The sequence below is a fragment of the Piliocolobus tephrosceles genome, chromosome 11 (assembly GCF_002776525.5).
Source record: "Piliocolobus tephrosceles isolate RC106 chromosome 11, ASM277652v3, whole genome shotgun sequence".
NCBI classification, from domain to species: Eukaryota; Metazoa; Chordata; class Mammalia; order Primates; family Cercopithecidae; genus Piliocolobus; species Piliocolobus tephrosceles.
In genome coordinates, this window is record NC_045444.1 from 59,731 (window position 1) to 74,733 (window position 15,003).

The 15,003-nt window shown below is 44.9% G+C and overlaps 1 protein-coding gene across 4 annotated transcripts in view; it reads right to left on the bottom strand.

The window, feature by feature from the left end:
• The window catches only part of CCDC93 (coiled-coil domain containing 93), a 96,411-nt gene that overhangs the window by 17,308 nt on the left and 64,100 nt on the right, over positions 1–15,003 (bottom strand). For all 4 annotated transcript variants that reach the window (XM_023185200.3, XM_023185199.3, XM_023185198.3 and 1 more), the window contains 8 exons: positions 14,328–14,390; positions 10,882–10,955; positions 9,676–9,757; positions 8,632–8,703; positions 7,348–7,401; positions 5,858–5,920; positions 2,937–3,045; positions 854–936 (listed from right to left, as the gene is read on the bottom strand). In XM_023185200.3, coding sequence (XP_023040968.1) covers positions 854–936; positions 2,937–3,045; positions 5,858–5,920; positions 7,348–7,401; positions 8,632–8,703; positions 9,676–9,757; positions 10,882–10,955; positions 14,328–14,390 — 600 coding nt within the window. The remainder of the gene's footprint in view (positions 1–853; positions 937–2,936; positions 3,046–5,857; positions 5,921–7,347; positions 7,402–8,631; positions 8,704–9,675; positions 9,758–10,881; positions 10,956–14,327; positions 14,391–15,003) is intronic.

Here is a 15,003-nt window from a genome sequence, read left to right on the forward strand (position 1 = left end):
ATTCAAGTGGTAATTAGTGTAGGCTACAAGGTGATAAAATGAAAACACATCTGTCAACCTCAAGGTGAGGGGGAGGGTAGGAACGAGTATGTACTGAGAATCCATCATGTGTACGGAACTTTACATTTTCTCATTCTGTCCTCATTATAATCATCATCAATGCAATTAGGTGTTATCCCCATTTTACAGGTGAGAAAAATGAGGCCACACTAAAACCCAAATAAACCTAAATCTGACTGACGCCAAAGCCCGTGTTCTCTTCAGGACACCTGCTGCCATGGTGAAGACCAGGACTGTTCTTTTTTAAATTAAGACATATCTGCATACTGTGCCCGAACCGTTTGCCGTCAACTTGGGAAAGCCCTGAGCCATTAATTTAACCTGAGTTTTTAAGCATTAGAATGATGAAGGAAGTGACAGTGACCCCTTCACCCCTGCTTTGAATTTAACAAACCTTTTAGTTCACGCCTATGTCGGCCACTGATTATTAAACAGGTATTTTCTCCCTGTAAACTATAACAAGCCCACCACCCCCATTCAGCTGGTTCCTCCCTTCCTTTAAAACTCAAACTAGTCTCACCAACTCCAGAGTTGCCATTGCTCCTTTTAACAATGGCATTTCCCCCACAGCACTCTAGAATGGCTGTCCACCAGTCTCACTTCACAGCACACAGTCTGGGCTCCCAAGGAATCTTGTGCTTTCTGACTGGGTATGCCAGCACTTAGCATATAAAATAGGCACTCTTTCTGCTAATGCTGAACATACCTGTCCCAGACATCAAGTTCACTTGACTTCCTGGAGTCAACTGCACTGTTAGCTGCTTAGCCATTTTCTTTTCATAAATGTTCTTACCTCTTTTTCCAAATAAACCTTTTTATCGTCCAGGGTATTATATAAAGTGAAGAACTGCTTGGTTTCTTTGTGCACTGCTGAAACTGTAAAGGTAAAGCAATCAGCACATGAGTTAAGAACAGGTATCAGAACACCCTACCTGCCCCTCTCCCCCATGTATGCACTGCCAGGACAGCTTTGTCAGGCCTGGGAGCTCACTCTGCAGAAACCCCACAGGGCGCAAACAGAATCTCCTGGGAAGCTTTTAACAAGTCTCAGGACCAATGAAAGGAGAATGTCTGAAGGTGGGACCCGGGTGGTGACAGTGAGTACTCAAAAAGTTGAAAATTACTCCCACAAATGAACCAGCCACCCTTACCTCATCCAGCTAAAGAACTGGGTGGGGGTTGTAGATATTTGATAATAATACATGATACAGGTAATTTGATGTAACTGCTTGAAAATGTCCTTAGTGTAACCATGTCTTTATCAGATGGTTTTAACCTATGTGAAATTTGTTCTGTGAAATAAATAGATGCAGGTATTATTATTACTAAAAGCTTTGAAACAAGTAGGAGTAGAAGAGTAAAGGGAAAGATTTAACTTAAAGCAGAAACTACTTTCTGCTGAAAACTGTCACTGCTGATTCCCGCCTCTGATCATCTGAGTCCAGTGTGAGGACTGGATGAAACCCCAGCCTGGTGGGGCCAGGCCCGTGAAGGAAGCATGTTCTGAACTCCTCCAATAGAGCCAGTGCTCTACCAGGAAGGATGACAGAAAGATCAAAGCCTCAAGGCAAAATCTTAGGTGGATTTTGAAATACCAGGTGGGAACTGTAGGATATGGTACTCTGGACTCCGGTACCAGCTCACAGGCCAAGATGCAGATGTGCAAAAGGGGTGAAGCTGGGTGAAGTGGGCCAAGACGATGCAGGACTTAGTACACTGTATTTAGGATTCTAAAGATTACCCAAGAAGTTGCAGGGAGCTCTTAAGTATTAAAGCTTTTAGAGTAAAATGATAAAATATATGTTGAAAAAGATCTAATTAGACTCTGGGCAGCAAAGGAAGATGGCTACAGCAGCAGTACAGAAGAAACAGACAGAATTGGCAAGCAGCTTGAGTCAGAGAAGTAAGACAGGTCCAGTGTGCCTAAGACGAATATGGGGTGGGGGGGCTGAATTCAGTTTTATATCTGTTGAGTTTGAGGTATCATGGGGACGTACAAGAGTAGGAGCATGGAGAAGAGGTGATCAGTTCTTGCCTGGGGTGAGGGACCTAGAATAGGTTTACAGGATCTGAGTTGGGTATTGAAGAATTTAGCCCGACAGAAGAGAAGAGATCCAGGCACCAGGAACAGGAGGAGTCAAGGCTAAGACGTCAAAGCTTATGGTTTGCTCAGAGGCAGTGTGTGGACTGGCAAGGCCAGAGTGAGGGTTCAGATCAGGAAAGGGGCCTCCAGGCAGGCCACTCAGACTGGGGAGGAACCCAGACGTGGTAAAGAAAGAGGCCTGAGGAGTTCCTGAAGATTTGTTAGCAGAGAGAGAAGTGACAGAATCAGATGTGTGGCTAGGGGACTTGGAGGCACTGCAGCTAATGGTCATTTAGCTGAGATATGATGCAAGAGCAGATGTGGCAGCAGTGTTAGGAAGATAAAGGCAATGGTAGCCTTGAGGGCCATTCTGAGCCTGATGAGACATGGTCTCTTATTCAGGCTGAGGGGACATGGTCCTGGGTTCAAGAAAGGCTGTAGAGAACAATGAGTGAGGACTGATCTCTAGACACCAGGGTCACGATGTTCCGTGTGAAGTTGGAAAGTGGTGCAGGAGCTCAGAAGAAGGCTACGTGGCTGACAAGCATGAGGGCTGCTTTGAAGCTTTATTCTAAGAGCTCAACTGGTTCAACCATCTGTCCATGGAGAGGGTAGTGAGAGCACCACAGTGCTGCTCCCGGGACTGCCAAGTGGGCCTGTTGATGAAACGGAGCTTTCTGGTGGTGGCCTTTGTGGACTGTGCTCTGGTGCATGCTCCCCCATGCTAAAGTGGAACAGACCCCTCGTCTGTGCCTCCCAGCCTGGAGAGCTTGTCTGTGGTCGATGCACCTACTCTGGCGGTAGAGTTCAATAAATCTCTTCTGATACTGTATCAGCTCGGCACGGCTAGGGACTTCATCAATCTTGCGGTGCAAAATTGCTATTTCTCGATTTCTTCGAGCCTAAATGCAAAAGGAAGGCAGAGACAGTACCATTTAGTAAAAGGCCTTACATGTTCTCTAGGGAGCCAAAATACTGCCTGCACCCCGACCTGAGCCCAACCACAAGCCCTGCAATGTAGGCACAAACTTCTGCCATCGGCATAAAGGTCCTCATCTCAGATTCGGATTGACTTTCCCACTTTCCTAGGTGTGGGAGGAGGCGACTGTGAACTGAACCACAGAAGGCACCAAATAAATGGACCAGGAGGGAAGACACTGAATGGAAAGGGCTTCTACGGACAGAGCCTGCAGCTAGCCCACCAGGCCCCCAAGGAGTCTAGAGTAGCCAGCTCCACCACTGCCAGGTGGGGACAGGCAACAACAGGAATGCTTCAGATGATGGGAAGCTATGCCACCTTGCTGCCTCCAGATACAACCCAAATTCCTCATCCTGGTTGAAAAGCTCCTACAACCTACTCCTCAAATACTTTCCAGCATTTTCTCCCTTCCACGGACTCAGGAAACTGCCCTACTGACTGGGTCTGGGAGGCATGGCACTGCTGTGTGGTGTAGCATGGTGCAAGGGCAGCTGCAGGGGGAACAAGCCACTCATTTGTGCATGGCTCCCACTGAACATGTGTAGACTCTGGACCGAGTAGGCTCTGAGTGCTGCGTTTCTTCTGTGCCTGCATCCCTCTGTCCACCACATCCTCCCACTCTCCTGCCTGCTTCACCTGCAGCAGCAGCTGTGAATCTCTAATTCACTGGTAAATAGGAGACTCCTGGTGGGAAACCCATACTCATGTCTGGCGACCTAATCCAAAACTGGGTCTCTGCAGCTCTAGGGAGAGGGAAGGACGTATTTCTCCCTTAGGCCAAGGCTATGCTCCCCATGGGTGCTCAGGCGCTCACTCCTGGTTTTCTTTCAGGAGTCTTAAGACACAACTCTTCAGTCTTTTACTGTATCTGTAACTTTTCTCTAGCTACTGACCCTTCTCATCAGCATTAAATACATTCCTATGTCCTCACTTCTTAAAAAGCCCTTCTTTAATCGCCATCACCTCAGCTACCAGTCTCTCTCTTCCCTTTTATAGGGAAGAGAAATGTACTGAGAGCCATGCATATGGGAGCCTCTGTCCACCTTCAACCCACTGCGACTGGGCTCTCCCCAGTGCCCCACTGAACTGCTTTTGCCAAAGTCACTGCACACCTTCTCAGGGACACACCTAATGGACAATTCTCAGCTCCTAGCCTTCTTGATTTCTAGTGGCACTTCCCCACCTCTCAGCTGAGCTCCCTGCTCGGCTCCCATGAGCCTCATGCACTTGTTTTCCCTTCTGGCTGCTCAGGCGCATCCTCACTGGAGATCCCTCCTTTTGCTCTGCCTATCCTCACATGCGCTCACCAGGGTGTAGTCTCAGGGCCTCTTCCACATTCCACAGCCCCAGTCCTCATCAACATTGCAGATAACCAAATATCCAGCCCATACTATTCTGGGAGTCAGATCTGACAACCAAGTACTCCTTGGACATTTCAATGTGGTTGAGTACCCGTCCTATTTATACTCCTCCTCTCACCCTTAACTCTAGTCCATTCCTTCTCTTTTATGCTTCTTCTCTATGAATAACACAAATATTATCCACCCTTGTGTTAGAAATTCCAGCTTCATCCTTGACTCCTCTTTTTATCTCAATTGATACTAAGTTCCATCAGCTACAGCCCTGCAATCTGTCCCATCAGTTCATTTCCATGCATTCTACAGCCACTGCCTAACTTAGGCCCTTGCCCTCAGCAAGCCACTGGCTTTACTGAAGGTTTCCTCTGGCCAGTCTGAAGCTGCCCTTAGTAAGCAATTTGCACATAAACTCCCTTGAACTTGATGTATATATAGACATGTCTTGGTTCTCAAATAGCCAGCATTTCCAGGAGATGGGTCATCCTATTAGTTCTGGGACCTGATGTAATGCTGAATACATACAAAGCACTCAGTCAAAAAGTTTCCAAATATGCAGCTATACTGTCCCGATTTTATTTAATTCTATGCCTCTTTAAAGATTAGTAGGGACTGTAACAAGGACAAATTTGACTCACCCAAATTTAGCCATCTCAGCTCAGCAAAGTAAGTAGGTGCCAGAGAGCGGGGAAAGGGGATCTCACTAGTCTCTGCAGCCCTTTGGCCATTCCTACCAGAGCTCCGCCTTTCCCTCCCAGAGAACAGAAGGTTGGCTTGAACCAAAGTGTGACAGAAGGAACTTCTCGCTTTTGAGCTTCCATTAGCCAGATCCCAGCAACATAGGGGATTTTAAATGTAATTTTCACTCTGTATGAATTAAACTTTAGAGCTAATTTTGAAACCTATCTCCCCCATATTTGATGTCACTCTCACAAACCACTGGTTATCCAAACAAACAAACAAACAACAACAAAAAGCCCAGCTGAAATGGCACTTAATCTCAGAGGAACAGTAGCACAATTCTTGTTTAGTACTTGATGAGTACTGGGGAACTGGAATCCAGACTCTGGCACCTACCAGCTGCTTGACTGTGGGAAAGTCAATTTCTTCATAAAGAAAATGGGATGTAATATCCACTCTCCACCTGGGGTAAGGATTAACTCAAAGGAGTGGTTATGAAAGTAACATACCAATGTGAGATGTTAATACCAACATCTTAAATCACTGAGTTACACTCCAGATAGTAAGAAGACTGGTGAACAGCAGCCTCATTACTCATCTTTTCTAATTCTTAGACATTGAGACTTTCTAGTTATGTCATAGGACATCTAAACCTAGTTAGAAGAATTTATGCATATTTTTTGGCCTTCTTTTACTTACCTGTAGTAAACGTATCTTGTAAAGTTTCTCTTTCTCCATATTATACCGCCTGTCTAGGTCGTCCTAAAAATTGGAAAAGGCTGTAATTATCTGGGAATAGAAAACTTTCACTCTTTAATGGAGTCTTTAAAAGTTGAATATGTTTTTATCATATCTCCCCCATCCCAAGGCCTTAAATTTCTCTTCTTTAATGCCCAAATTTACTGCCTGGGTCCTATCTCATATGAGACCCTTGATACCCTCTCATATCACGTCATAACAACTCTTCCTTCTGGCACCCAGGACAAATCCAGTATTCTTAAGTGAAGTAACCTCCAAACGTATATGCCCTTCCCCTGCAAAAACTGATGATGATGTGGAGACAAACCATTAGTTAAAGAATGTGTTGTTCTATGCCTGTGTTTGGAGATGACGTCAGTTTTCTATGTTTCTACTTAGAGCTGTGTCATCCAATGTGATAGCCACTAGCCACAGTGGACGGTGCAGAACAGAACACTTCCATCACTGCGAAGAATGATCTTGGACAGCATTGATATAGAAAATAGAAAGAAACTAGCCCCTCATTGAACCCAGCAAGGTAAGAGACATGGCTGGTTTGTCGTCTCAGAGAAAGTTACAAAAGGGGTCAAAGGAGCCCCTCCTTCCTCAGCATAGGGAATATAAACACACACGTACACACCCCCCCCCCCCCCACCCAAGGGACTCAGCTGTAGGCAACATCCAACAGGCTTCACTGGAAGAGTGCTGACGCTCATTCTCCTGGGAAATTATGAGGGTACAAAGGGAAGAGGAACCCTTTCAGAAGACAGATGCTTACAGGTTTCATGCTTTTCCTTTCCTCCACTTCCTTTCCTATCTCTTTATTCTGGAGGGTTTTGGAATGCAGGTAGCACTGGTTTAACTCAGAAGAGGGTGGCAAACTACAGCCTGTGAGCTAAATCCTACAACCTTTGGGCCAAACATGCCTTGTGGCCCATTTTTGCAAACAAAGTTTTATTGGAACACAGCCATGTCCATTCATTTACAGATCAACTACGGTCACTACAGCAGAGCTGGCTCACAGAGCCGAAAAGAGTTACTATGTGGACCTTCACAGAAACAGTTTGCTGAGTCTGGTACATAGTACAACAGAGAGAGAAGGTTTTCTCCTCTGTGCCACCCAACCCCTCAGAGCCCGAGTGGTGACCAGCAGATGCGGCCAACGCAGGCCTCTCCCCTTCCCAGCTGAGGTGCCAGCATGAAAACAAGATGCTTGTACACAGGACTGGGAGACAACCCACCAGAAGGGTCACCTTCAGGGCCACTGCTGGGGAGACCCTGCCTCCATCTGAGGGCCAGCTGTATCAAACAGGACAATGCCCTGGAAAGCCTAGATGCAGAGTCTGCCGCAGAGCACATTACAGTAGGCATGAGAAGCCATCACAGGACAGTGGAAAGCTGGCCGCCTGCCTTCAGGAGACAATGCCAATCCCGAGCAGGCAGGTACTTACGTCATGAGTCATTGCAGAGGTCAAGGTACCAGGCGGCTCTCCACCGGAGAGGGTCTGAAACGATGAAAACATAATAAACACCTCTCCTGAGCATTTGGGACTAGGACAGAAGCCAAGGATCCAGATGTAGGAAGGGGCATAAGGGTGCAGCTGAGAAATGCGTTGATGTCCCCCAGGCATGTCTGAAGAGAGCAGAAAGGGCACTGCCCTGAGATGAGCCCCAGATTTTAAATTGTCCTTAGGTGTCTGTCAGTTACACACTAACACGGTAAACCGTCCAGCTCTTTTTGAATGTAAGAATCTCGCTAACAAGATGTGCTGAGAAGAGAAATGAGATCCTAAGAGTCTAATTCGTGCAAACTCAGAGGCTCAAAACTCAAGCTGATGATTTGAGCTTTAAAGGTTTAAAGTTTTAGAAACAACAGGAGAGGTGGGCTGGGTGACGATGAGCCTGGGATACCACTGCCTCCTAGGCTCTCCTATGCACCCACGCCGGTCCCCTCACAGATGTGAAGAGTTGTATGGCTCGGATGAAATAATGCAACCACGCAGGAGAGTGAAAAGGGCCCTGCAAGACCTTCGTCTCCCCGCTGGGCATGGCAGTGTCCTGTACAGCCATGGCCACAGTCCGGTGCAGAGTGCTGGGCCAGGCAGCAGGGCATGCGGTCTGGCGCTGGGTGGATGGACACTCTTGTCCTCCCTAAGCTTCAAGTTCCCTGTTTCTTAAAATTTAAGGTTTAATGAAAATTCATGTGAGCTCCTTGGAAGATCAAGTCCTCTGTTCCAAGAACCAGCTGTGCAGGTGTGTTCCCTCAACCTAGACTGCTCCTGCAAGCTTAGGGTTCTTCCGTGAAATCCAACACTGCTCTCTCCTGCTTCATGTTTGTTGCTGCCTTTTGGGAGTGGGGCATTATCCTTGAGCAGGAAAGGAGGAAGGTGAAATGAGTAAACTGGCAGAAAATTTAAAGGATGGGTGAGCAGGAAATAGAGCTCAGACTTTTCCCAGAAACATCTCCCTAAACAGAGGGAGGCCAGAAGTGTAATCTGGTAATTCATATCTGGGTTGCTGCCTTCCACACCCTCTGCTGCCTTTTACTCCCAGAGGAAAGAGAGAGGAGATGGGTGCAAATCTAAGAAGGTCACAGAAGGAAAACAGTTGAGGAATGTGTATTTACAGGATGAGTTAGCACCGGCTGTCTGCTCGTTGGTCCTCTAGAACTATCTTTTCCCTGTGTAAGTCGTAATAACACCTGACAGTCTCAAGGACTAATTCAGAGCCTTTACCTTTTCATCTCCACGTGGTGCTCTCTCAGCTTTCAGGTTTTCAATTTCTTGCTGTAGCCGTGTCATCTCCTCCTTTAAAAGTGACATGAAAGTTTACAAAATTCAGACAAGCCAGTAATTAGATGCAATTATTCAACTATTTGGTCCACAAGTCTTATTTTCACATTTCATGAGTTTATTCTATGATGAAAAGCTAATGGGGTAGCTGCCCTGATCTCCAATGATCAGCCTGAGAAAGTTCTTTTCAGGAGGCTACAGGCAGCTCTTCCTCCATCAAAAGAGGCCTTTCTTTCTGAAGGGCTGGTGAGTGTGTAGTAATCACTGGGCATTGAAATGAACAAGTGATCTAGAGCCTAGTTCCAATCAGTCTTGACTGTTTCCTCTCTCCAGCAGGCCTCAACCTTATTCACCTGTCCATCTTCCAGCCTGGTGCTCTGCCTCATCAAATACCTCTTCCACTTGCCGTCCTCCCTGGCCCGTAAGTAAGATCTAGCTTTTTGATGGCTCCTGTGCTGAAGTGTCTTTTCCTCCCCTGGAGCTCACACAGAACTTGCCGGGCCTCATTTCCTATCTCACACTGGAGTCACCTGAGCACGCATCACTCCCACGACCAAACTACAGATTTCCAGATGGTGGCAGCCAGGACTTATACATAGGACACAGACATCCCAGGTTTTCAGGACAGCCCTGGTTTTGTATGATGCTACTCTTTTCACAAAGGCCATCTGTCAACAAAATACATTTTTTCAAAAACTCCATACAACTTTTCTTTCAAATACCAAAGTTAAGTGGCATTGTTTGTTTTGGGGTTTGGCACAAAGTTACTAATCTGACTTACTTCTGGTGTCGTTGTAGGGTACCAACCATGGTGCTCTACTCGGCTTATACAACTGACAACTGCTGGATGAATCTGCTTTTTTTTTTTTTTTTGATGAATCTGCTTTTTAAACTGCACTGGATAGGATGCCACAACAGGACAATGGAGGTAAACCAAGAGATTCGGTAAGAGTCCTGGTTTATTTGCTGACATCAAACAACACTTACTCGACAATGTGCTTTAAATTCCTGTTCTTGACTTTTCAGATTTTCATTCATGGCTACAAGTGCTCTCAGGTTCTGTAGGATACTGAAGAGAAAAGACAAAAAAATGACATATGGCAGGCCATTATGATTTTATGAATCACAGCTAAAAGCAGGTCCGCAGCTAAAAAAGGACTCTTCAATTTCCTTTCTCAGCTCTAAGAGTGTCTCATGGATTCTGCACAAATGATAACGACTTCCATTTAACTGACATTATTATTCATTTATAAACCCAAGACCATCATGCCGGATCCAAGAAAACATTACAGATTCCAGAATTCAAATGTCAACTATAGAAACATTAATGAGTTTCAATAGGACCGGATATATTTAATGATACCAACTATTCAACTGTATTCAGGGCATATACAGTACTGAAAACTATTTTTAAAATCCATTCTGAAAAGGAAAACAAGTTACTTAAGGTCATTAAAAGCACAAATTTGACAATAAAAATATCAAATATCTGACACTGCTTTGCTCCATTTCATGAAACAAAGGTTTATAATTATAGAGTCAAATTACCTGTGGGGACTTTTTGGTAAAAATGTTCATCAAACAAGAACTGCTCATTCTGTGCCTGAAACTTTTTGATTTCAGTCTCATTCAAATAACCAGCTCCTGGGAGACTTTATACCACCCAGTCTGAAGCTAAAAAGGTCAAATGTTAAGTGCTTTCTCTCCTCTAATGCTCTAGTGACAATTCATTCTACATGGAAGAACAAACAACTACAGCAGCTGTATCTTGACAGAAAAGACTGCATCTTTTCTACCACGGAGGCACGAGCTGTTTAAAAACTTGTAACAACAGTGAACTCTAGGGAAGAGAATTGGGTGGCTGGGGACAGGAGAGGGATGAAGATTTTTCACCACATGCCCTTTTTTGTAATAGGAAGGTATGACCATTTTGAAAAACAGAAAAACAAAAAACTATGCTGCTTCTGCACACAAGGGGTATTGGGAGAAAGGTGACTAACACAGGGCAGCCCAAGCACATCTCAGCATGACACAGTCACCACTTTCTGGATGAACAGTAAAATGATCTGACCTGCAGCGGCCAGACCAATAGCCTTTGGCTGCTTTGTTCTGTGTTTAAACAAATCCAGCCAACAAGTATCAGCAAAGTTACTTCCATCAAAGCAAAAATAAGTGCATGCTGAAACCTCTTACCTTGGATCAGCTTTGGATTCTATCTTCTCGAGGGCTGCTTGCTCTTTGTCCAGTTTCTCACTATAAGTCTTCAGCTGCAAGAGAGAATGGAGACATGGTTGCTGGAGCCTTGGTAGTATAGGTGAACAGCTTCACCTTCTTTTTGTGAGGCAGATAATGACATTTTTTAAAGAAGAAACTTAAACTCGGATTTGAATGCATAAAGTAGGTAATTACATCATACAACAGAATACTAAGCCAATATTTTTTTAAAATATGAAGTAGCTCTTTTACAATGATCTCTAGTATCTACTGTTCGGTGAAGAAAATACCGACTGTTTCTCCAAACCTACACCCTTTGTACTTTTTGAATTTTGTACCATGTGAATGTGTTACTTATTCAAAAATGTAAAAAAAAAAGAAGTTTAAAAAAAGTTCCAAAAGTTCTAGTTGAAAATAGTAGACTAAGCACAACTTGTAGCCACCCCTTCTTTATTTTATTTTATTTTATTTTATTTTATTTTATTTATTTATTTATTTTTGAGATGGAGTCTCGCTCTGTTACCCAGGCTGCACTGCGGTGGTGCGATCTCTGCTCACTGCAAGCTCTGCCTCCCGGGTTCACGCCATTCTCCTGCCTCAGCCTCCTGAGTAGCTGGGATTACAGGCGCCCGCCACCACACCTGGCTCATTCTTTGTTTTTTTAGTAGAGATGGGGTTTCACCATGTTAGCCAGGATGGTCTCGATCTCCTGACCTTGTGATCCACCTGCCTCAGCCTCCCAAAGCGCTGGGATTACTAGCGTGAGCCACAGCGCCCGGCCGCAGCCACCCCTTCTTGCCCTAAGACCCCCAACCATCCAGACTATTACATTAGAACACAAGAGTTTAACCTCACAGGTCAAAAAAGATGGTTAACAGACAGGAATGGCCTGAGGAGGAAGCTATGTGGAGTTAGCAGATGTAGGAAGGACTGGTGTGCAGTGTTGGGGATCTGCATTAGGAACAGCCACATAGGCTAGGCAATGAAACCTGACTATCTTAAACCCAAGAGCTGGTGCTTAAGTCTCAGAGGCAGGGCGGGATCCTGCATAGTAGGTGATACCCAGCAGAAATGGGGAGTTCCCTGACCCAGAACATCAGTTACTACCCGCTGACCCCAGAAAACCGTAGGTAGATCCCTTCCAGAACACAGGAAGTGGGCTGCATAAAATGGATGGATCTGCAGAGGTGGTCATCCGAAATTTTAAAATTAAAGATGAGCATACAACCAAGGATCATCAAACAGCTGCAGACAGACATAACCTTAAAAAAGATGTATCAATTCAACAAGCCAATTCTGATCTTAAGTAATGGTTGTAGAGCAAGCAAAATTAGATACAATTAATGTACTTAGACATAAAAGAATACTGCATGAAAACAATCAACCTCACACACAGGAAATCAGAATTGTGATGGCTGAAATTACAGAGCGGAGGGGACAGCCAGCCTCCTGGCCTTCCTGAAGCAGTCATGCAGCCTCCCCCACAGGTGTCAGGCACCACTGCTGTCTGCGACCTTCCATGCCCTGCTCTGCTGTTCCCAGACTCACTGGAGAGACACAAGTCCTCCCTGCTTTTCAGTGCCACCAGGTTATCCTGGAAGGGCAGGTTTTGCTTTTTGCTAAAAGGTAAAATCTGGGAAGCCTGGAGTGAAAGGGTTCAGAGCGCTCATTCTGTTCACCACTCACCTTGATAGGTAAGGAGAACCAGGCCCAGAGGCGAAAGACATCGCTTACACACAGGCTGACCAAATCAAGCTTCTTCAGAAGTTGCTCAGTACTAGGTTTTATACAGCTTTCCCATTTTTCCAGATGGGAATTAGTCTGATTGTCCTATTAGACAGTAAACTACCAAAGAGGGCTCTGATGCCAGGCTGCCTGTATTTGAATCCTGACACCCCGCTGCATGGCCTTTGGCAAGTTATTTAACTCTCTGCCTTAGCTTTCCCATCTGCAAAAAACAATCATTACTGCAGGAATGATAGGCCCAGAGCAGTGCTGGCTGCTGTTTTCATGGGAGGACAGTCTTATTACTGACTTAAATCACACCCTCCACCTTTCTATAACATGAAAAGGGCTCAACAAATACTTGATTTAGTGTTTAGTATAAAAAGCCCCTTTGTAAGTCACTGATAGTTGATATCCTAAGGCATATAAATGTCTTAGAAAATTGATAATCAAGATATTCTGCCTTTAATCTCCTCCAGATTGTTATACAAAGACAGATCCAAGAACTAGCAAACTTCATGCCAGGGGCTCTGCAGCATTAAAGGTAGTATCAGAGGGTTCCCAACCCGCAGAGCTTGCCGTCTAATCCATAAGGAACGCAGTCACAAGCAGTGTAAAGGAAGCTGATCTGTCCAAAGGCAAGGCAGGCGTCTTTATGAACAGTGAGAAAAAAATTATTCTAATTGCCATTCATGTGCCTGCCCTTTTGAAACATTCTGACAATAACTGAAGAGGTTAGTCCAGACCAGAATTGAAAAGCTTTGTCAGGTTTACATCAAGGTGGAAAATTAAGTGCTACGTATTGCTACAGAAATAAGAATTTTAAATTGGTAACTGTCATGTGAATTCTAGAAAAGGAGGGAGACTGGGTCGGTTTCAGAGACATCGCTGAAGATCCTAGCTTCCAAATCATCCAGGAAGTACTAGGTAGGGACCTTGCAGTGAGGTCCTTCCATAGTACAGCTGTAGTCCAAGCACCAAAATCAGAAGGAAGAGAGCTTTTCAAGTCTGGATGAGGACAGTTCTCTGTGGAAACCAAGGGACAGAAATATCTACACACTGCTCATGATAGAGGTGGCAGCAGAGGTGTCTGCTCAGCAATCAGAAGTGGGACGTGAGCAGCGACAATGCTGATGTGAGGTAGCACACTTGCAACCTAGACTACAGACTGAATCGCAGGGTTCAAACGCACTCCCAGTCCTCCTCCTCCTCCTGCAGCCCCTTCCCCATTCTGCCTAGGAGATTACTGGAAATTCTGAACAACAATTATATCACTCTGAGGTTCTCTCATCTCTCAAAAGGCATCTCACTCTCAAGGAATTCAGGATCTTAGAGCTATTCTATCAGCTGCTGTTTGAGAGGCAGGGGCTATTTACTGTGAGTGACATTCTGAGTCCTTCCCTGTGCCCCACCCAGCCTATCAGGCTCGCCTTCCTAGGAAGCCTTTCCTGACCCTCACAGCCCAGAGACCTCTCCCACCAAGACCGCTAAGGGTCTAGAATGGGGCAGTGTGGGCACACTGATGGCATGGGTCACACACTACCATGTAACTGTCCCATGTCTCAAACTGACCGCCGTCTCTGAGAACAGGATTGTGTCTCCCATACACAGACTGATGAAACACGGCATTCCGTTAGTGGTGCAGGTCAAAAACGATTCTTGATAAGGGCCCACGGAAGAAGGAAAATCTATCTGCTCACCTCCGTCAGCGTTTTCTTGGCTTCATTATATCTGGCTTGTAGGCTGGTGTGACTTGCTCGCAGCTGTAAATGAAAGATAAAAGACATATGCTCTCATTTGATCCTCATGACAACACAGATGTCAATTTCACAGATGAGAAAATGAAAGCTCAGAAAGATTTAAACTGAGCAAATGTGAAAATTTTAGAAGGGTTGCCAACAACAAATCAAGAAAAAACCTCATATTTAATTAGCACCAAGTACATGTCAGCCAATGTACTACCAATTTTGCATAAATTATATCACTGAATCTTTATATTTAGTGAAAAAAGACATTTTTCTTACTTTACAGACGAGGAAATAAATACTCATAGGGGTTAAGTTATCTGACTAAAGTCCCATAGCTGATAACTGATGAGGCCCAGATCCAAATTCAAGTCCCTCTGACTTTTCAGTGGGGCTACAATCAATGCAGTTCACCAACTTGCCTGTTTGCAGAATACAAACAGCATTTCAGCACTTGAGATTCTAGCATAAGACTGGTTGGCAAATGATGACACATAAAAGATAGGATTCAGGACTTCAACACTAAGAGAATGAAAATAAATTACTTTACTGTTCCAACTTACATAACTGTAAACTCACATCTTGAAAAAGTCAATTCCCTTTCTCTTGCTAAAACAATACATCCTTATGT